The 26,159-nt window shown below is 36.5% G+C and overlaps 1 protein-coding gene across 1 annotated transcript in view; it reads right to left on the bottom strand.

The window, feature by feature from the left end:
* The window catches only part of LOC136979908 (SAM and SH3 domain-containing protein 1-like), a 133,647-nt gene extending 119,372 nt beyond the window's left edge, over positions 1–14,275 (bottom strand). The window contains exons 1-3 of the mRNA XM_067275941.1: positions 13,482–14,275; positions 2,694–2,888; positions 2,518–2,606 (exon numbers count right to left, since the gene is read on the bottom strand). Of these exons, the coding sequence (XP_067132042.1) occupies positions 2,518–2,606; positions 2,694–2,888; positions 13,482–13,937 (740 nt within the window). The 5' untranslated portion in view covers positions 13,938–14,275. The remainder of the gene's footprint in view (positions 1–2,517; positions 2,607–2,693; positions 2,889–13,481) is intronic.
* Between the last annotated feature and the right edge of the window lie 11,884 nt (positions 14,276–26,159).

Here is a 26,159-nt window from a genome sequence, read left to right as displayed (position 1 = left end):
GCTCTTAAATATTATATGAGTACCCCCACCGAGGAGACTATATGGACGAAAATAGTGTTCTTCGTACAGACGGGAGTTAGAAACGAATCCCTAAAGTGTCACGTATCTATAAATAGACATAAACAACCAACAAAATCTCGCGAACAAAAGCAATTGCTCTTCTGTTGTGTGGAGACAATTTTGGGATTACTTTGTTGGATAAATTCCATGTAATTGCCGTGAAGATGATTATAGTCGACTAAGGAATTTCTTCGTTACTCGTTATTTACAGAAATTAGTTAAATTATAAGCTTTATCATTTCTTACTTACGCTGTAAATTTACTACATTTTTTGAAAAAAAATGTAATTTAATTTCATAATTTTATTTATTTTCGTGGGCGTTAACCACGATGCAAAACTGTTCGGATTTTTGCAAAAATATTCACTTAATCATCCGTTTGTATTGCGTAAGATTTTAGGAAAATTCACTTTACCACGTATCCCTGTGTATATATATATATATATATATATATAAGGGTGGATTGAATATGTAAAAATTTAAGCAAAAAAATACATAAATTATGCAAAATTTAAAGTTTAAAGTCATCGAACTTGTAAAACAGTATATCATTTTGATTGATCTTGCTGTTTGTTTTCTTTTCGAGTAATTAAAGAGCATTACAGCACAAAAGAAGACAAACCTTTAAAGTGGTATGTGGAGCGAATTTCCTAGTTTATTTATTTAGAGAAGAACCTATTCTTACTATTCTTACAGCAATAATTCTGTTGTTAAAAGCGTCGAAAATGGCAAAGAAACACTACTTTTACATGATCTAGATGAATTAAATCATCACTACTGACACGATTTTTTTTTCTTTTTCTTTTTTTGTTTTTGTGAAATTTCGAATGGAAGAAACTTAGTTAATAACGGTTCTTTCAATAGGAGAGGATTCAACTTAAACATCCATTAATAATTCATACAACAGGTGTAATTTATCCCGATGCATTTGGGTTATTTTATTCCTGTTCAATCGTAAGAGAAGAACGAATTCATTAGATTGAGATGCTAGTCGTCGGACATCTGCCTGTTCTTTGTGGAATGAAATGACAAGTTGCCAGGTAATGCAAGAGGGGAAGAAAAAAAGAACCACACCTCTTATCACGTGATGATCCTACCACAAAAAGGGGGAAAAGCCTGTTATAAATCATAATGTGTTTGGTAAAAAGTACGATTTTTCTCTCATCTCTACGGAAAATGCCTCTTAAAAGTGATTCATTAAAACTTAATTTATGTTAATGAGAAGATTCGGACAGTTAAATTTAAGGGTTTTTTATTATGAAATGTGAATTTTTTAAAACTGGATTCAACTATTTACACTTTAAAGAATTTGTGTGACTAGTTGGACGAATTTTTCTATTAGTAAATCGCATTTTTTAAAAAAAGGATATTTAACGAGGAAAGTTAATAACTTTATTTTTATATTTAATTAAAATAATTTTAAAAAATGATAAAAATTAATTGATATTTAAGATTTAATTGATAATTTTCTTAACGCTGATTTAGTAATTACATTCCACCGATTTAATAATTCCTGGGGGTAATCAAATCTCATTATTAGGCATTTCATGCAATTTTTAATCGTTTGGAAAACTTTTATTTGGTTTCGTTTCTTTCTTTCTTTTTCTTTTCCATATTGCATTTCTCGTTTACCCTGTTTTAATTCTACCAAATCTCTTTAATCTAATTTTAATTGTTCAGTCCAGTTAGATTCCGATGTTTCTGCTACTAAAGCAGAAATTTCCCATTCAAAACTTAATCCTAAAAATCAGGAGAATCTAATTAATTTCGCGATAGAGAAACCTAAAATTCGTTAAATCATTTTATCTGGTTAAGCTTTTGCCAAAATCGTTGTAGTCTATCAGATTATGGACGTTCCCTCCTCTCAAGTCGCACTTGATTAGCTACAATCGGCTGTGTTTCGCCCCCTTTTCTGTAAAAGGAAAACGACTAAATCAACAAAGGTGCAGGGACTTTAATTGAACCTTACGATCTTTCATCCTCCATCTTCACCGGTCCGGGTCAAGTGATGCGTTGCCAGGCAACAGAATACGGTTGTCAGGACAACGGGATTTCGGCTTTACTGGACCGTACTCCTCGGAGTTATTTGCATTCTTATTGAGGTTGTCGCACTTGGGACTTGCGGTGCAAATTGCCACGACACACAGATGCCAGAGCTATACCTTAGTATCTTGCAATGTTAACGAGATACCTTATCTCGCTCTACCATCCTCGGGCACGCTTTATTAACTCGACTCATTGCTCCTCCTGAGAATCAAATAACGTCGTCTTCGATTCCATCTATCACGGTTTAGTTTCAGATATTCCGACGTCGAGAGGATCGCGAAGGACAGAAACGTGTCTCCATCAGATAACCCCCGGGAATAGTTAACTTACGATTCGTTTCTCCTCCCCTAAATGATTAAATAAAGCTCTTGCGTAAAGAGTACCAATGCGTCAAAACGCCATTATAACTCACCTTTGGGTACGACTACAGGTCGCTGCGTAGGGGCACTGGTACAAGCTGTAAATGTTGTCCTCTTCGTGGTCACTTAGACAACTGGACGGCTGAGGAACCACACAACGTCAACGTCAACGTCATCTCACTACAAACATGTGTTTAGAAATTGTTGGGGATTTATATAAACAACTCACCGAATATTTTCCTGGCTTAAAATTATGAGGCGCTTTCAGACCTAGATTGTCACTGTCCAGCGGTAGGGGTGGGAAATCAATGGCTACTCTTCTCTTCCTTAATTCCTCCAATCGGTCCAAGACATCTCTGTAATGTGTTCTAAGTTCTTCCGCGTACAACCCGGCTAGAGATTCCAAATGGCCTCTGGATGCATCCTAGAAAAACAAAAGTTTTCTTTTTTTATTGTTAATGCCATTTTAAAGGGAAATTGGCAAAGTGTTTTAATCACCAAATTTCTATTCGAGAATTGAGGAAAATAATTAAGAAAAGAGTTTCGGTTGACCCGAGGGTAAGTGAGGAGGTGTCGTTACACATAGGGCTAATGCTATTTATAAAGACGATGTATAACGATAAATCTGTCGCATAATAGCCAAGGGGTGGTATAATGGCGCGTGGATTTATGACATCAACATCCCGAGGCGGGTGACAGACTGTGACCGAGTCTATTCAGATGGTATCGGCGTCTCATTTCTTCTCTTCCTTTACCTAGGGCCTTGGTATGGTGCTTACCCATCGTTGCCTAGGTAACCAAGACACGATAATGGAAAAAATGGCGAATAAGAATAAACCAAAGAAACTTTTACTTCGAAATTTTCTTTCTTTTCGATTTAAACCCCGAGACAGATCCAAACCCAATGATTAAAAGTGTCATAAAAGAACGAGTTTATCGAGTTTTCCGCAGGCGCATCGTCCGAGTGAAAGGTTTAACCGCAGCCACAACCCGGTGGCCTTGTGTCCTGTTACCATGGCAACTCACGTGACATTGACTGCTTCCGGTGCTGCGTCTGACCTCGAAATTGAAAATTCGGCCGAATAAATATTTATACATAATTTTTTTTTAAACAAAATGATTTCTCTCTCTCTCTCTCTCTCTCTCTCTTCAAACAAACGTAGCAGTTTTTACACACAAAATATAATAAAATATGCAATACCACGTAACAAATAGAGTAAAAAATATATATGATTTTGACTTTCCCAAGAGCAACTTTGTTACAAAATGTTTCATTAATACGGATTAAAAATTGATTAAAAACCGGTAAGCGCGCTCACGTGAGTAGAATGCCATTAAAAATGTTGGTGTGACCACACTAATTTGTAATCGTGGATTTGCGTGACGCTCGCGTGACAAGTGATAATAGAGATTAACAAGAGCGTGATCGTGTGGCGATAAGCCATCACCACGTGACAACCAAAGACAGTAACAAAAGATTGTTTTGTTAAAAATCACACAGCAAGTGATGTCAAGTCATCTAAATGGCCTAATATTTACATAATTTGAATACGCGCGTGTATACACGAATTCTCTTATTTATTATGCATATACAGTGTTTACTTATTTACAGTTCTTGTTATATATTATATATTACATTTATGCATTTATATGACCTGTTACGTTGCAAAAGGCAATGCAGTGCTTTTGTGACAAAAAATCATACCGATAATAGAGAAAATACATGTTTTTTTCTTATTAAATTCCGATAGCAGCTAATGATTTTATTTTAAATTTATAGAACTAATAAAAATTCTTGTTGGAATTTGTTTTTGAATCTCCCTTAAACCAGTGGATTGAACTCTGCTGGGTTCAACTATCAATTAAGTGCTGTATTTCCTATTATATAAAATTTATTAAGTCGTTTTATAAATATATTCAAATGGAAAATTTAATTTTTTTATTAATAAAATGTAAATTTGTGTTTTGCAAGAGTTCTTTGGCATATATAATAATATTTTTAAAGCTTTATTAATTAGAAATGGGCTTAATAATTGTGTGCTAGGGAAAGGTAAACATGTACTGTATTTAGGGATGTTGACCTCAAAACATGCAAAATTTGAATAGAAGATAAACAGTTTTGATTTTTTTTATAAATATTTTGAGTTATTAAAGTTTATCTATCGTATAATTTAATGTAATGACGATTCCTTTTTATTAAACAGTAAAAATCTTATAATAAAGTCGCTAAACGTTGAAAATACCTAGAGCTATCAGAGGCATAAATTCGACAATTTAACATAAAAGCAGATTTTTCGATTAGAAAGAGCCATATAAAACAGGAAAAAATTTTCCATTTTATTTGGGCCGAATTTATGTCCTACGCAACTCTAGGTATGCTCAATACGTTGAGACTTTATTATGTTATTTTATCTGTTCAAGGAAAAGAAATCATCATTGAATTAAACGATAGAGTAAATAAAACTTTAATAATGTAAAAATCAAAAAAATTGAAAGTTTTACACCCTTTTTCAAGCTTTTGAGGTCGCCCGGCATAAAATCCCCTACGATAATAGCGTTACATTGTCAAAATATTATGTTAACCATAAAATTTAGGTTAGCAAGGAATGTTCTATATTGAACGATCTGTTTAAAAGATCAGAACTGTTGAATAGCTCTTGAGCATTGTTAAAATTGCATTAAAATTGTGACTAAAATGGCACATTTAACCACCAATGTTTGCGTCGTCTTTACTTTCGTGGTGTAAAAAACAAGAGTAAAGGTTCGTATAGATGTATGGGATAAACTTTGACCTTTCTAAAAATAATACTCGTACAATAGTACTACATCTTAGAAAAACTGGAAGGAAGACTAATAAAAAAAAAGTAGAGAGCAATGAGGAAAAAAAACAGTTCCGAAAATTAAATTGAGCGATAAAATCGAGAGGAAACAAGAAGAACAGGAATTAAGGACGTTGTAGAACACTCAGGACCATTAAAACGAAACTGGACGAGACAAACGACGAGAGATGATCCAAATTGACGACAAGAATGGTACCCAAGAGAAGATCGAGAGGATGGAGAAACTAAGTTGATCCTTCAGTAATAAGTGAGTGGAGAACTACGTAAGAAAAGAAGTCTATAAAGAGAAAAACCCCTTTGCTAAATACCAAAAGATAAACGGCAAACAATAACAATATGGATATCAGGTTTTGGTGCTTCTATAAATTCGAATGCGCGAATAACGGCATTCGAGTAACAATAACTCTGCCGAACAGAGCCTCATTGGAGTATTTAAAAATGTCACTTTAACGCGAACAAAATAGTAAACGATTTCTAAATGTTTTTACTGGATAATAACCTTAATGCATTCTTTTATTCACTTTGATTTCTTTCGAATTTTTGTTTCCTGCGAAAATCGATAGAGCAGATCGATAAAGCAATAAGTAAATTATCGATCCGAAGATGGCTCAGCAGATATCGGCCTTTTCCTTCGCCCCATCTTCGAATTTACTTATTAATGTAAAGAAGAGATTAATGAACCCGAGAGGGGAGAGAAAAAAAGCCCAAGGTTACGACCATTCCCCGGCAGCAAAAACTGTTTCCTTTTGTCACCGTAGGGGGAGAATCCGATCCACGAAAGTAATTCGAGGATCCTACAAACGAGATTCGGTGATACAAGCACATCGAACGATAGTAATTAAGGTAAACAAAGGTCGGTGCAATCGACGCCCGGCTCTAAAAGTACGAGCCGGTGTGGAGGAAGGATTTATGACGTCATAAAGGCTTAATGGAATAAGGGATTAAGGAAAAGTCGGAGACGTCCTATACGCCATCTAATCGTCATAACGAGAGAATCGCGTGCCAACTAAGGACCATAAATCAACTACTTTTAAATATCGAGTCGATAGAATGGATGCCGATCGATCAGTTCGAACGATAGAATCTACTTATTGGACATTCATTTGTTTTCTATAATGACGAATCGATGCGAAGAAGAATTAATGGAAAAATGCCAGTCTTTTCGGAATCGTATCGGAAGTGTCATTAAACCATTAAAATTAAATCTAGAAAGGGTTAGGTATTCGCAGAAAGAAACGAAAATTACAATTCCGTCATTCCAAGGGATGAGATTTTTACGAAATAGACGCATCAAAAGCGAGAATTTCTTCAAATTTCCAAGCGAAAACTGCATCGACGATGATGGCGATCTGTATCTAAATTAGAATAACCAATTATTCGAACGCAGTCTTAATATGTGCCATTTTACACGTAACGTCTGCATTCTCATTCGGCATAAATCAATTATATTAAAGTGTTAAACGCTTACAGATGCGGTAACGAAAGGCTAACTGAATACAAGCAAGCGTTTTATTAGTGGTACTCCGATACAATGATCGCATCCGAGATAATTATGATAATTATCTAAATAATTACCGGTAAATATGCGGGTAAGAAGAAGTAAACGTTTAAATCTACGAAAAGGAGGGAGAAGACCTTCTTCCATTTAAGGACCTTTTTTTTTGCACAGAACGGATCAGTCGTCCGACCACCTCCCATTCCTGTCAACGCTATCTGCCGCGATAATCGGGGATAGCCAGTTGGCCCTAGGCTCTTTTCTATCTGCCATCACCTGGTCGTCGTCTTAAAACGGCCGCCTTATCTCCCTTCTCCTTTATGACGTGCCGTAAAACGGTATGCGGGAACCGACATTTGTACAAGGTTCCCCCGACAGGCAAATGAACGGATCTCTCGTTAACTAGAGACGACCTGCAACGACCGATCGAGCACCATGCAAAACGTGAAGATATCCGATAGAGTCCGGTTTGTAGTAGCCCAGTGTGCGAGGAGATAGGCCCACCGCTGCATTATCTGCAACCCCTTAGCCAGCGAGTATAAACCCCCGCACGCTATAGAATTGTTGGCATCCGTCGGCCATTTTTAGCATAGCCGGCTTTTGGCTAACAATCAAATACCCCGTGTTGTCAGCAGGCGGGTGGTGGGTCATCCGCAGGACCCCGTTCTGGGTGGAGTCCGACTGACTCACTCCCGTTCGATAGGTGGGAAAACGGATCGATTTTTTCATACGAATCTCTACTCGACAACGATAAGGTCGGCGACCCGTAATCCAAATATTTCTATAGGGCACCTTTATTCGGTTAGAGCACAATTATAAACTCGGCAGACAAAAATATACACCATAAATATTCCGATTAGTTACTTCGTGCAAAGCACGTACATTTAATTATGGTTCCACCCATTAGCACCCTGACTACTAGGAGGAGCGGGTAGATTATTTTCCTCCTTCGAATAAGAATATTAAACCGTAAGAGGCCTTCCTAGGAGAAGATAATCCGATATCTTTTCTGGTCCGGAAGACCGGTGGCAACAGTATCCGACTCGTGTCGAGATCCTAATAGTTACAAATGCGATACGGTCACAAATCTTTGTAACCCGGGTCCTAGCCTAGCGCATGACACAAAGGAAATAAAAAGCCTATGCCAGAGAGTCTCGTTAAGGATTTCGTCATTATTATTCCGATGACGTCACAATACGACAGCCCGCCTCTTTATAGCAGCTATTTTTCAAGGCGTCCCCCTGGCCCATTGTCTAATTCGGTCTGTCTCAAAGCGAAAGAGCACGGGCGAATCCCTTCTATTTTAGGTAGAGGAGGCATCTTCTCTAGCTGTCCGACTATAACCTTACAAACGGCGTATCTATCTATCTATCTCTCTCCCCCCGCGACTAAAACAATGGAGGAAAAAATGGCGAAGGAGGGGAAATCGACTTCTAGAATGGAATCCTTCTCCACAGGGTGCATAGGCAAAATTTTTTAAATATTTAAGCGGATGATTCTCGGATCTAGCGAGGAATCGTCGAGAAAAGAAAGACGTTTCGCCATTGATTTTTCCACCTCCCTTTCCTTATATTCTTATAAACAGTAGAAATTAATGCAGCGAACCGAAAGTCCTCTGGGACTTCTTTCGGTTAAAACCCCAACTTATTCTAGATACAAGTTACTCTATTCGCCTTGAAAGAACCTTTCAGACTATTTTTTTAACTCGGAAAATACTTGAAAACTTACAATAAAAGATGGTAATGCGCTTGGAGTAGGCCCTTGTATTTTATCAACTGGTTGTCATTCTAAAATAAAAAATAAAAAATAACAGTTTGTTTCTCCTAAAGAATAAAATTGTTTCTAATGCAAGATCTATTTGTTAATACCTTGGGAACGGATGGAGATTCTCACAGATCGTTTCTATTGATTATAAAAAGAATAGAGCTAGTTACACACACTAGAGGTTTTTCTCCCATCCTCTTTCATTGTCGAAGACTTTGAGAGAAAAACTAATTAGAGAGAGGAAACAAATTTAAGGGGCCTGCGCGGATAATAAATTCATTTTTAGTTACATATTTAAAACCGAGGTCGGGTCTAGATTGAAGAATATGGGCCACGATTCAAGGTCGTTGCCCACAGCAAAAGCGGCCAGGTTAGTCTGGACAATGAGGTCATCCGTCTCGGACCACCTCGGCCTCTTTCCCTGATTCTATACAAATGCCAGCAAAGAAAATACTTTTGTTCGAGGCGAGCGACGAAAGACTTACAATTTAATCTCGGAGACCACCCGGAAAAAATAGTTCGGGAGTTGGAATTCTTATATCAATATTTAGATCCATTATTTTAAAACCCGGCGTATTTACAAAACATTATTTCTGATATTAAACAGAGGATAACAAATGCTAAATCGCCAACGAGGTAAAATAACGTACTAATAAGGGTAAGTCGGAGAATGAATGAAGAGGGAGGAAGTTGTCATCGGCACGATAGGAGGAGACAGCAACACCAATTAAGGAGAAAGCGAAACCTTAACGAAGGTTACAATAATGGTAGTTGTTAGGGCTAGGCAGCTTATACAGCCATTTGTCACCCGCTGGGCCGGATTGTTACATAAGAGAGGGCTTTGAACGCAACCAGGAAAGCAAAAAATTTATATATAAACGTATAGATTCGGAGATGAAAAGACAACGCACACGACCACAATTTTTGGATTTATCTCGATTTTTAACGGACAATCGAGGTAATCGCTAACGAAGCACAATCGGAAACAGTTTTCTGGTAAATTAATCAATTCGGTGACCCCGAGGCTTGGTTGTGTCAATCTATAAGACAGACCAAGAGTCGAGTAAAGCCGACGGAAAGAGCCTGACATCTAAGGTCTTATCTGACCGGTAGAACTGTGACAAATCGATGGTGGTCTGTTCCATTTGGCAACGTCTCGCATCCTTCGGACAACAGCTCCGTAATGATCTCGTTTAGAAGTTATGAACAGAAGACGTCTTTTCCTCCTCTTACTCGGTCGAAAATGACCAAATCATTCTTCTCTCAATTGTCTTCGATTAGCTTATACACCGGGAATACAAATACTACACTCGATTCTCTTAACAACCTCCATGTTTAAAAATAGTGAATTTTTAATTAAAAAAGAATTACTTATAGAAATTTTTAAACAAATTTTACTCCATTTGGCTCCTACAAAAAAATTTATTATTATTATTTTCTTCCATTCTTCTGCCAAAGAAAGAATAAAAAACGCCGATCATACCAAACGAAAGATTTACTTTTTGAAGATGCTTCAGGAATTCCTGATGTTGCAAACAAGAAATGCGGATATTTATGAGGATATATGTTAGTCCGGCAATAAAAACTCTTCTGTAAATCAAAAAAGAATGCATTTATCATAGGAAACGTTCAACAGGAATTCAGAATTTTTCTAGATTAAAAATAAACCTCAATGGGATAAGCGTGATATTACAATGTGAGAACTTTAATGTAAAAGAAAGTTTTTTTTAATGGCATTACGCGAAAGGAAACTTCTCTTTTGAAGAATATCGAACTTATTTTCTATCTTTTCATTGATTTTAGAAAGTTAAATAAGCTCGGAAAGTTTTTCTACTGTGACCAAATGAGTCTTTGAGAGTATCCAAGAAGCAAAGTAGCCTTAGGCTAAATATTGGCTTTGGAGGTGGAGATGTCGGTTTAATGCGGAGAAGAGTGATTCAAATTTGATAAAGTAGTCATTTGAATAAATGATTACGGTAGAATTCGAGAATATCTGGATGGAATTAAGGCTTGTAAGTCACACGGCGAGAACAGTGCTATTAGGAGGATGAAGTGGAGGAGGATGACGAGTGGCGCGGTGGGTTCGTGACCGGAGATGCTGTCTCTGTAGAAAGAATGCAAAATAAGAAAAGTAAAAATCGTTTTTCGTGAGCTTCTAAGGCCAATCCTAGTCGAATTGGACGGTCCAACGCGGATATATCAATCTCGTTTCGGTTTTAAATGAACGTGATTCCCAATTCCGCACCAAATTTAAGAGTGTGTTCATCGACCGAAGACTAGAGGATCGATAGAGTAGCGTAATCAATGCCGATCGCTTGTTGGGGAGTGAATACGACACGGAATACTTAATTAGAGATGTTAAAAGTCGTATTTCTCCATAGAGTAACCGTCGAATCTCCTCCTCCTACATCAATTAGGATGGCAAACGTCACTGATTTGTTTTAAATACACTCTACTTCGGGGAGGGAAGCACTCGGAAGAGAAGTTAGAAAAGAAATATCTCGAGAATTATCGCGAAGAAATTATTACTAAGAATAAATTGTAGCAAAGAACCGAAAACAAAGATGGCATCTACGGAAGATCGATCGTTTAATCAGCAATTTCTCGATAATTTCCGAAGTTTGGAAGCCAGTTTGAAGCATCTTAAGAGAGATTAAAGCAAAGTACTTATCCAAAATCCGAAGAGTGTGTCGAATGCTTTAAAACTCGAGAACATTTACAGAATTGAAGGTGATGCGGCGTTAGTAAATATGCATCGTGTCGTGCATCCGAGATTGGACATTAAACCGACGTACATTATAATTATTAGCGAGATGGTCTTCCAAACTCTCTCAACAATTGATTGCTTACCCTTTTTATATAAATAAGCAATCAATTATCCGGGCAGCAGCTTTTTGCCACTTCTGTCACCAAAATATCGATCCGGTAAGGTCTTTCTTCTCTTCCAGAGCTGACATTAAATCAATGAAAAATAAAACGGCTTTCCACTTTTTTAAATTGCTAATGATTTGCAAATTTTATTTTATCGTCCTATTAAAATTTAATTTTATCAAACGAAAGAAAAAATTAACTAATATTCCGATGCAAAACAAATTAGCCAATTAATTTCTAAACAATTTTTCCGAGCAGAAATCCATTTACACCAATAAGAAATTTAAGGAAATGGACTGAGTCGAAAATTGCTCGCAACCTAGGAAACCGATAAGGAGTGTGCAGGCGAGCACGGGCATTTCGTGAACACGAACGAAGCGGGTTACTTTACGAATATGTTAGAAGTTTCTCTTAAAAAAATGTCGCTATTATAAAAAGAGAAGCGAAGATAGGATCGTTTGTAGAAACTTTTATCTGGTTAGGTAAAGGGGAGATGACAAGATAACTCCTCCAGCAAGGAGGTAAAGGCTATATTAATCTGAGAAAAACGCTATTTTTCTCTTTCGGAAAGTCGTTATCGCTCGAAACTATTACCAAGAGGAATATCGAGTACATATAATAAGAGAGAGATACGTGTCTCGAAATGAAATTAAGTAGAATAATTATAACAATGAATAGGAGAAAAAAAGAAAGAAAATTAAAAACAAGCAAAAGAACGTCGAAGGAAATTAAAGTGCCCCTCCCTAACAGGCAAACAAACCGCCATTGAACATAACTTATTTAACATTAATTGAATCTGTAATAAGTTTATGTAAAAATCTTTTGCAACAATTTAAATAAGTTGGCATTTATAAAACAAAGAATACCTCGACCTCTAAAATCATTTGCAACAACATTCTTCGATACAAAAATGCAGATATTCCTTGGAGTATTTTCTCTAAAAGAACTAAAAAAATAATTGTAAAAATTCTAACGGGAATAAAAATATTTTTACTAGTCGAAAGGTAAATTTAATTCGGTAGGCTAAAGTTTTCTTGTATGAAGTCTCGCAAAGTCTATATTTATTTCTATTTTTTCATTTTTTGTAACCGTAGTTTAAAAAAAAACAGTAAAAAATTTACTCACGAAAAACAAATTTGATCGAGTTTCAAGCGGAAAGAGTAGAAGAATAAACATTTAAGCTGAAAAATAAATAAAAGGACTTTATTTAATGGAAAAGAAAGAAATATTTCTTGTTTGTGGATTTTATTTAGAGCAAAATATTGTGGTTCCTTTCTAGAAACAGCTGCTCTTTTCGTGGCACGCGATAACAACAGCTGCCAAAGCAACATGCAAGACGTTAAGTGTTCTATTGGTTCCTAATTATCACGCGAAACTCTTCGAACGGAACATTTTCCACAAAGAAAAAACACAGAAAAGGTAGAAAATCTAAAGTGCGTTGTTTTTTTTTAATCCCCGGAGATGAAAGTCAAGGTTTTCGACCTCGATTCGCGTCGATAAGAATGCATATCGGCAGGCAATTCCCTAAAACAAAAAAGATTACGCGGGGAATTTTCCCTGACAAAATTCCATTTTTAGGCAGTTGGGTGTAGTGGGGGGATAAAAAACCTGCTCGGACCTTCGAACATTAATCAAACTAGTTTGTTCGCGGGAAAGAGTTACGCGTTAAACATTTTTAATAAGTAAGAATAAGAAAATGTAGTTTTATTATAGCAAAAGGGCTTGTATTGACATAAGGGATGAGAGCGGATAGCCGAAACGTGACGCTTACCACTCGTATAACGAATAATCAAATTAATTCTCTCATCGATCCGGAAGGTTATGGTCCAAATAGAAAGATAGTGTCTACTTTTTATTTGTCTATGCTTTGTAAATGGGATAAATAAGCCAAGCGTTTAGGTGGTGGAAGAGAAGCTAAGTGGGTTTTGCTGGATGGACAAGTAAGAAACGCTTAGCCAGCCTCGGTGTTAGTGAACAATAATAAAAGAGAAGGGAGAGTAGGAAAGAAAGTGTTTTGCGTGGAGGAATATATTTTGGCATTACTCACCGGATTGGTGTAAGGTTGAGTACTGAGACGGATTCCATCTCGTACCAGTTTATCTCTAATGATCATCTTGAGTTGCATTTTGGGGAATCTGACGAATTCCGCTTTTCCTTCTTCGTATTCGTCTACATACTTCTTTGCGGGGGAATGCGCTGCCCTGATGGCCTCTTTCTCTTTGACCAATGCTTCCTTAATACTGTCGGCCGGGTCTAGGCCGTGTCTGGCATTCTCCTCTAGAGTGAAGTATACGGCCGTTCCTCCATGTTCCAACAACACCCTGACGGCTCGCAGGATCTGCTGGCGATGAGTGGCATCCGACACTCCGATGGCATCCAAATCTGGCTCTCCTATCTGTTTGCAGATTTCTAGATCGTCGTAACCGTTGTCGATGAAACTCTGCGCATAGCGACCCAAATGGAGAGACTTGAGCCAATTCTCGACGATGTTCTCTTCGTTCATCTTTTCTTTTCTCTTATGCGCCCGGATGCCGAGCCAAGCGCACCGCCATAGCTTTCCTCCCTAACACTAACGCTACTGCACGCGCCTTCTATCGCTCCTCGACTATGACGTCACACCGGGGAGGAGCCATATTGGTGCATGCGTGCAGACAAGTGTAGACTGTTGGCTTTCGGTGCTTTCCACGGACAGAAAATGTTGACATATTCTCAGATGGCGAACATCCTCCCAGGTAAATAGCCGAGACGGACACGAAGGCCACACGTAAGGCATGTCACGTGACGGATTACCCTTCGCGTGACGCTTTGATGTGCAAATTCTACTTGTCTAGATACTGGATATTGCCCATCCGTCAATGATCTCCCGAACGTTCTCCGATTCCTTATCGGTTTCTCGAAGACAAATAATCAATAACGACCATCCCTCGAGTAATCAGTTCCGTTCCCGATTTACTTTCGTCTCTTTTAAAAGACGTATATTTAAATTCCTTTATTCTATTTTATTATTCGCTTGTATTGCAGTTTTCCCGATAAATATATTAGGGAACGACAACCAAATGAATCATTTCTACGTTTACAATGGACGAAACTTTCGCACGGTAGAAAACTGGTATGTAACGACCTCTATCGCCCGAAAGCAAAAATATTCATTTTGGTTCCTATCATTCGGATTCACCAATAAATTAAAATCGTATCTATCGAGTTTATTACCCTGGCAGCATTCGGCACGTGTGGGAATTATGCATATATAAATATATATATATATATATGTACATATATATATATAAATATATATATATATATATATGTACATATAATTTTGAATGCAGATCGATCCTTCAAACTCTGCTATTCATTTTAAATAGCGACAGAAAAATAGTATAAAACTAAGAAAAACCGGCGAGCATACATAAATTTAAATAAAAGCAGTACCAAAATAAGTCTATATTTACAGAGCGCGGTAACGAGGCGATAGCTGCGGGGAGCAAAATTCTATGACAATCAATCAGCCGGGGTCGGAAATTTTTGACAACTAGTTATTAGTGCTTTCGAAACTTCTTTGATGCCCGGATGCCGACATCCGAAATGTTTACTCATCTAAATTAAGTCAATGTGGACCAGTTTGCCGTGTCGTCCGACTGAGGCGACTAAGGTAGTCACATTCTCGTATACGATACAAAATCTTTCCTCCACATTAAAGTTAATAAGTGCTTCGGGCCATAAATGATATTAGTGTTATATGATACGCGTTGGAAAATATAATCAATTTTTCATATTTTTCACTTTGAAACGTTATTTTGTTTTAAAAGTAGCGGAGGTTGCTAGTAATTAAGGTTCTTCGTGAATTATTTCACAACTTCTTAATATTCAGCATTATAATTAACTTCGTACCTTCTTGTAATAGGATACAATTATTCAATTTCTTTTCCATTGAATCAGTTTTTCTTAATTTTCTTATTCTATACATTCCTTACTTCAGTTATACACAATGTATGATTCATGATTTAGGTATTTATGATTCATTTATACCTGAAACAAGGAATGGATGAATCTGTATTCCGTACGAATTATTCTAGATAAAGTTCTGAATATGGTTTCAACTTTCGGTTCTTCAATCCAAGAATGTTTAATTCCTGTTTTTTTTTTTTTTTTATTCGTAGATGCTAGATAAATTTTAATTACTGCAAATTATATTCCTCCATGAAATTAATTTTGATAATAAACTTTGTAAATTTTGATAAGAGAATGCCAATCATAACGAATTATTCAAAAATATTGTAATTTAAACCTTTATCCGGCTTATCTCTATAATTTTTATGGATTTAATATGGGGGAAATAGGTTATATTTTAAGGATAATCTGTAATTATGTATGTTGGAATCAACTAAAAAATTTCCAATATAATTTTTTTGATTACAGATATATTAATATATTATTAAACAATTATTTTGCGAAAATAATTAAACAAGTGAAAATAGTACCAGTAATTTATTACAGAACAGTTTCATAGGTATGATTATCCATTAACAGTAGGCTGATCTATTAGAACTTCTGTTGAATAAGGAATGTACGGTACAGTACATTTTCTTAATAAATTCATTTTGTTCTGATAATGTATACTCATATCAATTTGGCGTTATTACCCTACGTTTTTATAAAAAAAAAAGTAAGTGTAAATAAAATGCCAAATCGATGTTATAGTGCACACTATGCTGACATAATATTATGAACAGTGAAAGGCCGATATCTCGTCGTTCAGATTCAGATTATTGAACGCACCTTTCGCTGTTCAAGATACTATTCATGTTAGATTATAAACTAAGTCGAATTCAGATTCTAATCCCATCTAGTTCATAATCTAACATAAATAGCCTAATATGGATCATATTGTCGTTCTGCCTCCCACATATTTGCTTGCTTGTATCATTGCGGGTGAGGCCCATCAACTGTAAGCAAAATTGCAGCCGATGTATGGTCTTAATGCGCCAATGTTTGCATAACGAATCGATTAATCATTTCCTTATACCTTAATTTAAAATATTCAATCATTCAATAACCATTCACTGCTCAATATTGTAGCTCAAGTATCAATAGCCTAGTTTAAAATAATGCATTTATTAGCTACAGTAAAATAAATTGATTCCCTCGTCAATCTAAAAACATATGCAGCAAGAAACTACCTGGATCTGCAATAGGCGAGTTTCGATATTTGATTATTGAGTCATTGTCCATTGCAAAGACGCAACAACCCTCAAACAAAGCCCATTGTAGTAGCGATCGCTGTTGTTTAACGAATTGGATTGATGGCATAAGACGATGCGAGACATTGACAATCCAAGGGAAATGTTTTACAGAAGTTTCTATGGGAAACTATTCAGAGTTAGATACGTGAAAGAAACTAAAAAAAGAAAAAACCTCCACATTTGAAATATATATTTAATAATATATTAAATATATATATATCGATCAACTAACAATAATATTCATATTGCGTATACGCACAAGATTTTACATGCTTTGCTTACAATTATGTGCAAGACTCGACATGTTTTCATTTACAAGAAACAAATGTATGTATATTGTTTGATAACCAATAAAACATTTTAGATTCAAACTTTCCTTAAGTATTTTATTTCAATGTAATATTTTAATTAATTACATGCATTTCTCAAATAATTTACTCGGTGAAGTTTAATCGTTTTCATATGCGTTTAATACTTTTTCCGACCGTTGCCCCCACTTTGCTCCGGCTCCCCGAAAATTGACTTTTGCCCTGTGACTCATGGAAATGATCTGTGACCCCAACTGCAAAAACACTGTTCTAGATGACATATCACAATCGAAGACTCAAAACACGAGATTCATTTCTCAGGGTTTAACAAAAGCTCAGAAAACTATCGACTTACTAAAAAAGAAAAAAATAGACATAAAACTGACTTTATAACTGCAGTAAAGTAAAAATTATAAGTTTTTCACATAGACAAAAAAAATGTTTTATTATAAAAACTATAATTCTATCTCTGTTATTAATTAAACGTATATTTTTTTGAACATCAATGCAGTTTCACGCTTTCAAAAAAGAATCTTGCAACCCTCCGTTTATCCCCCCCGCAACATCCAGTTTAAGAACCACTGATCTAGATTTAATGTTTGAGCTGTTGCATTTTCGTTCCCACTATAAAAAGACCTCTCGGTCTTTGTTGTTTTATATTATTTTGCGTATAGATTTTTAATTGATTTCAACTTACTGAAAGATTTTGCTGCTCTAGATCTTAAAACAAAAGTTAGAGCACATGCAAAGAGGAGCTTTCTAGTGGCGCGACTATAATTTTGAGGTCGTCAGCAAAAAATTTTTCTGAGCCTTACCAGTGTAAGAAAAATGAAAATCGTAAATTATTCAAGGTTTTTTTTATATTGCTTGAAAAACTTTATTTTGGGGTCTTTACTTAATATTGAAATATGTAGTATTTAATATATTAATACTGTATAAATTTTTAAAACATTAACTATTACGGGGTCCTAGATTCCCGGGGTTCTGAGGAGCATTGTTACACTGTTGGTCGTAATAAAATCAACGATCAAATTACAAAACTTTCGTCTACCCTCTATCGTATACCCGGATTCGAATACCAATTGGATCCATGAAATTTTTTATGGTTATCTTGTTTTATTTATTTATTTATTTATTTGATTACGGCAATGAGACACGTGGGCGATCTCCCGGGAGGTCTTTTATGGGAAATTGGCCCCTATTTGCGTATTATTAACGTGAAGAAAACACGAAAAACCCACGTGGCCAGCCCGTTGGTGAGGCGCAAACCTACAGATAACTCCCAGTTTTCACTGGTTTTATTGTCGGATACGTCAGATCTAGTCCTTCACAATCCTGTCTTCATTGCGTGTCTGCCGAAATTGATGACGAGTACGAAAAAAGAGCCTCTTAGTAATGATAATGTTATTTATGGCTAATAATGGCACTCATAACCATTAATGTTATTAATGGCTTTCAGTGAATGCACACACTAAAAACAATTAAAATATTTTGTCGACCATAAATGAGTTTTAATAAAACTGGCTAAAAATTGTATGGGATACGTCCTTTTAAAAATTCCCCTAGATTTAACGAAGTTTTACGAAACATCCCTTCTCCTCTTTGACAGCTAAAATTACCACGATTATCGATAATATCTCTATAGAATTCATTAAGAATATGGGCGAAAACGGAATTAAGAAAATTGCCAAGCTTTGCAAAGTGACTTTAGGACTTTGAGGAATATTTTAATTCCCATTTCAAAGAAAGATAAAACAACCAAATATGAAGATTATAGAACAATTAGCTTGATCTCCCATACCTCAAAAATCCTTTTAAGAATATCAGAGAAACGCCTCTATGGAAAACTGAACCCATTCATAAGGGAAGAACAATTTGGTCACAGAAAGGAAAGAGGCACCAGAGAAGCGATAGGAATGCTGAGAACCATATGAGAACGATACATTGAAAAAGGGATTGGTCTGTTTTATAGATCTTAAGATGGCATTTGACAAAATTGACTGGAAAAAGTTGATGGCTATTTTGAGAAAAAAAGAAGTGGATTGGAAGGACAGGAGATTAATATTAAACTTGTACAAATATCAGAGAACAGTAGTTAAAGTGGATGGTCAATACAGTGAGGAAATCAAGATTGAAAAGGGTGTTAGGTAGGGTTACTTATCACTGCGTTTTTACAACATATGCTCGGAAGAAATGATTATGGAATATCTAGAGGAAGAGGAAGACATTAAAATTGGAGAATGGCAGATTCGATGCCTAAGGTATGGTGATGATATGGCAATTCTGGCAAAAAGCGAGGATAAAAGGGAAAAAAATCGTGAGTGGATTAGAGAGGGGGTTTGCGGCCTTCAAAATGAAAAGTAACGTTTTTTTTTTTTTTTTTTACTCTTTCCGCCTGTGGGCACCAAGAGGGCCTCTTTTAGTAGGCCCATTATGGGTTCGGCCAGGCCCACAATGGGGCGACCGGGTGGTGAGGGACGGGGCCCGACATATCCGAACGGACCACCCCCGAAAAATTCCTGGGGATTTTTCGACCCGTTCGGATTCGATCCCGGGTCCCCAGAGCGGTAGGCTACCACCTTGACCGCTCGGCCATCCGGCCTGAAAAGTAATATTAACAAAACCAAAGTGCTATGGATTGGAGAAAAGGAAAGAATGGTCAATGTCCATATAAATGGTGACAAAGTGGAACAAGTAACGGGTTTAGATACATGTGTGCTTGGCTTTACTCTGAGTACAGAAGTAAGAACGAAATCAAGAGGAGAATTGGAATGGTGAAAGAATCATTTAGCAAAATGAAAACAATTTTGTGTGGATCTCTGAAATTAGAATTAAGAAAAAAGCTGGTCATTTGCTACATTTGGAGTGTTTTCCTCTGTGGTGCTGAAAGTTGAACCTTGAGACAATGCGACATTAGGGAAATAGAGGCCCTAGAGATGTGGCGAAGAATGTAGAATGTCAGATGGAGGGATAAGGTAAGAAATGAGGAAATCCTAAGAAGATTGGATGATAAAAGGAGCATATTAGAGACAATAAAAAGGCGAAAAGCGAATTGGATGGGACACACGATTCGAGAGGAAGGCTTATGGAATGACGTTATGAAAGGAACGGTTGCAGGCAAAAAAAAAACAGGGAGAAGAAGAATTAAAATAGTGGATGACTTAAAAGTGGGTAGTTATAGGAGCTAAAGACAAGAGCGCAGGATAGACTAGTACAGAAAAAAGAGATGGTGCTCACTGGACCTGATATAACTAGCAGAAAACTAAAGATCTAGGGACAGTACCGCCGTTAGAGCCAGACAATTGAGGGCACTTACCCCAGGGAACCTCGCCCTTAAAAAATTTAATTTTTATGCCATCCCGCCTTTTCATGGTAATTAGGCGTACCCTCCATAGAAAATACATTAAACCAAAATAATTCTCTGTATGCATATTTAGGCATCTTTAGCACAGAAAATGGTAATAATTTAATAGAACTGAACGTTATGTTAGTAGGTGTCTCGAAAACTATTTGTTGCGATAAAATTAGATAAAAAATTCAAAAATTTAAAATATTCGAAATTATTGTAATTTTGAATTGTGCTATCAGCAATTATACTCATTGCCATGAAAAATAAGCGCACCAAGAAGGAATTGTCATATGGCTGCGAAACTTGACATGCAGATAATGCTGACATTGCGTAATGCCAGCAAAGAGCATTAAAGCGTGTCTCCCTAGACTATAAAAAACCGCGCAAAACCATCCTGTCCGTAGTTTACCTGTTGCAGAGGGTCGCTGTATCTCTAGAGCTGCCTTTACGTCGCAATCGAAGACGGTATGATCAACTAACCGAGTTTGAGAGAAGCCGAATGGTCATTTCGCCGGATAGCCCGCCCTAGGCCGTTCTGAAAATACTGTGGAGGAGGTGTTGGGACAGTGGACGAGAGCGAGCTCGCACACCCGGCGTCCAGGCTCAGGATGCCCTCGGCACACCACTAGTCCTTCGACAATCACGCACACAGCCGACTGTAGCGTTGTCCGCCATCCGGACATAAGTGGCGCCATCATTACTGGTCCCTATGTCTGTCTGTACCATTTCGAGGCGTCTGGGTAAGGAACATTTGTTATTGCAACAGCTATTACATATGCTGCCATTGACAGCCACCTATCATCGCCTCTGTTTGGAGTTGTGTCACTCCTGACGGGATTGGACTACAATGGAATGAAACTGAGTTGTCTACAGTGACAAATCCAGATTCAGTTTGGGCACGGATGACAGCTGTGTTTGTGTCTGGAGGCTCCATGGTAAATGCCTCAATCCTGCCTACGCTTTGGAGCGGCATACCATCTCCACAGCTGGTGTGATGGTTTGGGTGCCATCACTTCTAGTAATGGTCCAAGGGACTATGAAGCGCAGCGATATGTTAGTAACATCCTTCAGCCACGTGTTGTCTATTATGACAGGACTCCAGACAGACATTTTTCAACAGGACAATGCTCGACCATGCACAGCAAGCGTGTCACAGGACCGCCTTCACCACATTGCCACACTTTTCTGGCCTGCCAGGTTCTGATTTGTTAATGATTAAATATGTCTGGGATCTGGGATGCCAAGTTGGACAGCGTTTGGCCGAATTAGAGGATCACTTGCAGCAACTGTAGACTGAGATGCCTCAGGCAGTGGCGTAGCGTGGGTGTCAGCCGCCCGGGGCGGAGGAAAATTTCGTCGTCCCCTTATTTAGGTATCTCAATTCAAAAGACTAAAATATACAGTAATTCTAAAGAACTTTTCGGCAAAGAACAATCATCATTATTGTGTATTGTACAGGTGTATTGTGTATTTATTGTGAAATTTTGCCGCCCCTGCCGCCCCACTACGCTACGCCACTGGCCTCAGGACTCATACGGCACCTGTATGCCTCCATGCCCGCCTGTATCACATTGTGTATTCACGCTAGAGAAGGCCGAACAGAGTACTAGAACCTTCTTTCATTTGTAGTTCTTCCTGCAATGATCCTTTTGCTTTCATTTTATAATCACTTACTTATATCACCATTACACTCACACGTATACAATTTCGTTCGATTCCGACAACTCTCTTACTAATTTTTATGGCAATGAGTGCACGATCTTTTATCAGCAGTAAAATACCAAACCCGAGATAATCAATAAAAATACGGCATGTCTTAAAGCCATAATAAATTTAGATCTGTTGTAAAGCTTACCTTTTATAATGTCAAGTAGAATTGCTCGAATGGGTGGACTGAGAGGCGTAGCTAGGGGGCGGTGGGGGCGGCCCGCCCCGGGTGTCATCCGTGTAGGGGTGACACCCCGGTAGGCCTGTACCTAAAAAAAAAAAAAAAAAGCCTCCCCTGACAGTTTCTCCGATATGAGGAAACGCCACGAGAGCTCGCACCAGCTGAAAATCTTACTATGATTTATTCTATAAATATAAACTCATACGTCGCGACATCGCATATTCAATATAGGGTTCAAGTTGCTCGAGTGCGAAGATATTACAATTCAACAGTGTTTTATAAAAGAGTTAAAAAAGAGTGACACTACGATATCCGCACCGGGTGTCACCCATGCTAGCTACGCCACTGGGTGGACTTTAAGCTAGCGTTTGCACAATAGGCAGTTATAAATTGAATTTGAATCTAAATATACATATCAATGTAATTACAGGATATTTAACGTAGTAATCTAAAATAATCTTTTAAATGTGAAAAAATTGACACCAATTGCAGTTCACCTTCATGTCACTAAGAAGGGATTAGCAATTATTTAAAAGATTTTGAAATGGTTTCTTAATATCCACCTTTTTACTTTGTATTTAAGATATTGTTTATCATCTTAAGAAAAATAATATAAATATTATTTCTTCAACTATAAACGAGGATTTTTAAAATAATCTTTTCGGCTTTCTTATGAATTCAATAATTTATAAATTTTTTTATTCATTTTTTAACGTCAGGAATTAAAACGCAAAAACCAAATTCAAAACGAACGAAAATAGAAATTATAATCGCGGTTTTAAAAAATATTGATTAGCGCGGGCGAAAATACCAACCGCCCGGATAGAGCACTTATGCCTTCGCAGAGTGCGATTTTTAAAAATGTACGTATATTACGTACTTTAAAAAATACCTTCTAACATTTCTGTTCACCATTTTTTAATTTTATCTGAGTTACGGGCAACGTAACCGTTACCTCTGCACTAAGGAATATTCACAATCTCGAAGAGAAACCACAAGAATGGTTCGTGGACAGTCTATCCCGGTATGTCTGACTTCCAACTGTCCCCACTGTAACACGGAAAAAAGAAAACTTTTTTTTTTAAAACCAAAATTTATTTGCATTATTTCATACAAAAACTAGAGTCGTTCAGCCAGATCATTTAGTATACAATTGAAATCCACCATTCGCGCGATGTTACTCGACATTATAAAAGGCAGTCTTTATAACTGATATAAATTTATTATGGCTTTAAGACATGCCGTATTTTTATTATCTCGGGTTTGGTATTGAATAGTTCAAACTGCCTTTCTTGAAAGTATTCTCAATTGAGATTGAGCGTAGTGGAAAAATGAGGAAATTGACTGGTATCATATTAAAATTGTTTTCGCTACAGATTTGAAAACAATTTTAATCTGATACCAGTCAATGTAAGGAAGGTTTGCCCTCCCACCTATATAAATATTGTTGTTTTTTTTCACCAACGTATAACTTTCACCAACGTATATTCACTGAAGAGGGGTTGGAATACATTAGACCAACCGAAATGCATATGATGTAATTCTAAATAAAATCAATTTGCCAATGATATTGCTGTGAGATTGGTCTACCAATAATTTTTGGATTACAGAGACTAAAATCGTAATATCATCTACATATACAGCAAAACATTTATATATTAAACCATACTCTCGTTTTTTTTTAAATACAAGACGTTTAAGAGAAATTTTTAATTTTATTTATTGGTGTTGATCGGATGACGGTACGCCACGATTCCCTAAACCTTGGATGTCCGAACTCGAATCTTCTCACGATTCCCATAGTTTATGAGCAGTACGAATCATCTGTCATCTCCCATGCCGGTCGATCTCAGGAGTGAGACCTGCCGTTATTAATGGAACGAAATTGTAGTCATCTGTATAATCTATTAGCATTATAAGGCCGACAACTGCGCTGGCGGTTCGACTTGACAGATTAGTCGGGATTTAATAGACAATGTGTATTTTATTTTCTATTTGTAATAGTCAAATACGATTTCTTCCTTTCCATTCGTTCTTGCATTTTCGTATTCACTTACCGTTAAATGTTTAAATTTAGATATTTTGTGTAGTCTACTTTTATCGGCCATGATATAAATTAGCCAGTTTGAGCAGACATTTTCCATTATGCTTGTAATTTTATACCACGTTTAAGTTAACATCGAACATCGTAGCGTTTGCACAATAGCTCGTTATAAATTAAATTTGAAACTAAAAATACATATCAATGTAATTACAGTATATTTAACGTAGTTTTTCTTACTTTAGTATACCTATGAGGATAATGCAGAATGCATATGCCTCCATAATTCATTTTCAATATCTTCGCAAACATTCCGATTTTTGTAACGCAAGCATAGAACGGAAGACCGCTTATAGCTTCACGAATAGTTGCATGTATTATAAGACTATAACGAAACGTCTTACAACAAAATACCAATGCGCTACCTCGTTATTGTTTTCAGTTACTTACCACAAAGTTCGTGTGTTGATAAACACGCTGCAATGACCAATACAATTTTTAAAAATTCTTTCCAACTTGTGTGCATACAAGTTGGAAAGAATTTAGCCGGTATCACGATGCGGCGGCCGGGTGGTGGTAGTGGGTCGACACATCCGGACCAGACTACCCACAAAAAATTCCAGAGTTTCTTGACCTCGATTTATTACTTTCAAAATATTCGAATCCTATTTCTAGTTTCAATCTCGCTATTGTAACTAATTGTAGAATATTGATATTACGTTTCATCATACTACACATCATATAATTACGTTTACAATTTGTATACGGATGAAAAGTTCAAATATACTATACAAAACCACATATAAACGATAAGTTAAAAATATGTGAATATTTATCCTGTAGCTAGTGTAGATGTACTGTACGGTACATTCATCCAACGAAATGCAATGTTTAGTATTTTTCACTCAAATAGCAATAAAATTAATATAATTCGAGCTAGTTAATAAGCGGGCTAATCAAACTTTATTTCAATTTCTTCAATCTGCTAATAATACTTATATCACGCTGTTCCCTAATAAGTAAGGATTGTCGATCCATAACAGCAACTTTCCTACAATTTCCAAAGTTACAGATCAGAGGGTGAGTCATTTAATACTGTTCGTGACGAGTCTTGGCTCACGCCCTCATCAAATAAATTGCTTCGGAATCTTTAGACAAGGTGCTAAAATACAGATACGATGTAGTGCTTATTTTTACATTTAAAAAAAAATCAACCTAAGCAAAAATAAATGTTCTATAGTGACTTTTTAAATCATTTTGATTGTTCTAAACGTATATTTATACCAAACATCTCATTCATTAACCTATTCTTCCGATTTTCTCATCAAAATTTAAGTTTCCTCTTTGGTTTCTTGTTTGCCTTCGTTTCATTTTTTTAATTTCAAGTTAATATGTTAACTTGTTAGAAAAAAAATCTAAAGTTTTAGCTAATGGATACTTTATTTCTGGTCTTTGATAAAACAATAATTTAACCTCTCTTTACAATTCTAAGGAAATTTCCAAGCATGCACTACTTTGCATTACATGAGGTATAGAATTTGGAAGGAATTGATTTATGCAGTTATATCTATTAAACTATTTAAATTACATTATAGAATTGACGGACACGATCTCAGAGCTCTTCTGAAATGAAAATCTGAGTTGCTTATTTTGAAATACGAATCTTAATCATTAATAAATGGCTTAGATTCATTCTGTTAAAAACCAAATTCTGTAGATTAGTATGGAACCTAATGTTGCCAAGTTGAAAATCTTAAGACTAATATGTATCTAGACATTCAAAGTGCACAAATTATGGCTCAATTTTCATAAATTTTGTTTCCTAGATGGAGTTTTTAAATCGTGATTAAATTAATACACAAAAAACATTTACATAAAATTTCAAAACACACAAAA

This window comes from Centruroides vittatus, unplaced genomic scaffold, assembly GCF_030686945.1.
Source record: "Centruroides vittatus isolate TY-2023 unplaced genomic scaffold, ASM3068694v2 contig_651, whole genome shotgun sequence".
Classification (NCBI taxonomy): Eukaryota; Metazoa; Arthropoda; class Arachnida; order Scorpiones; family Buthidae; genus Centruroides; species Centruroides vittatus.
The sequence above is the reverse complement of the archived record's forward strand: the minus strand, read 5'-3'. Positions and strand labels throughout refer to the sequence as shown.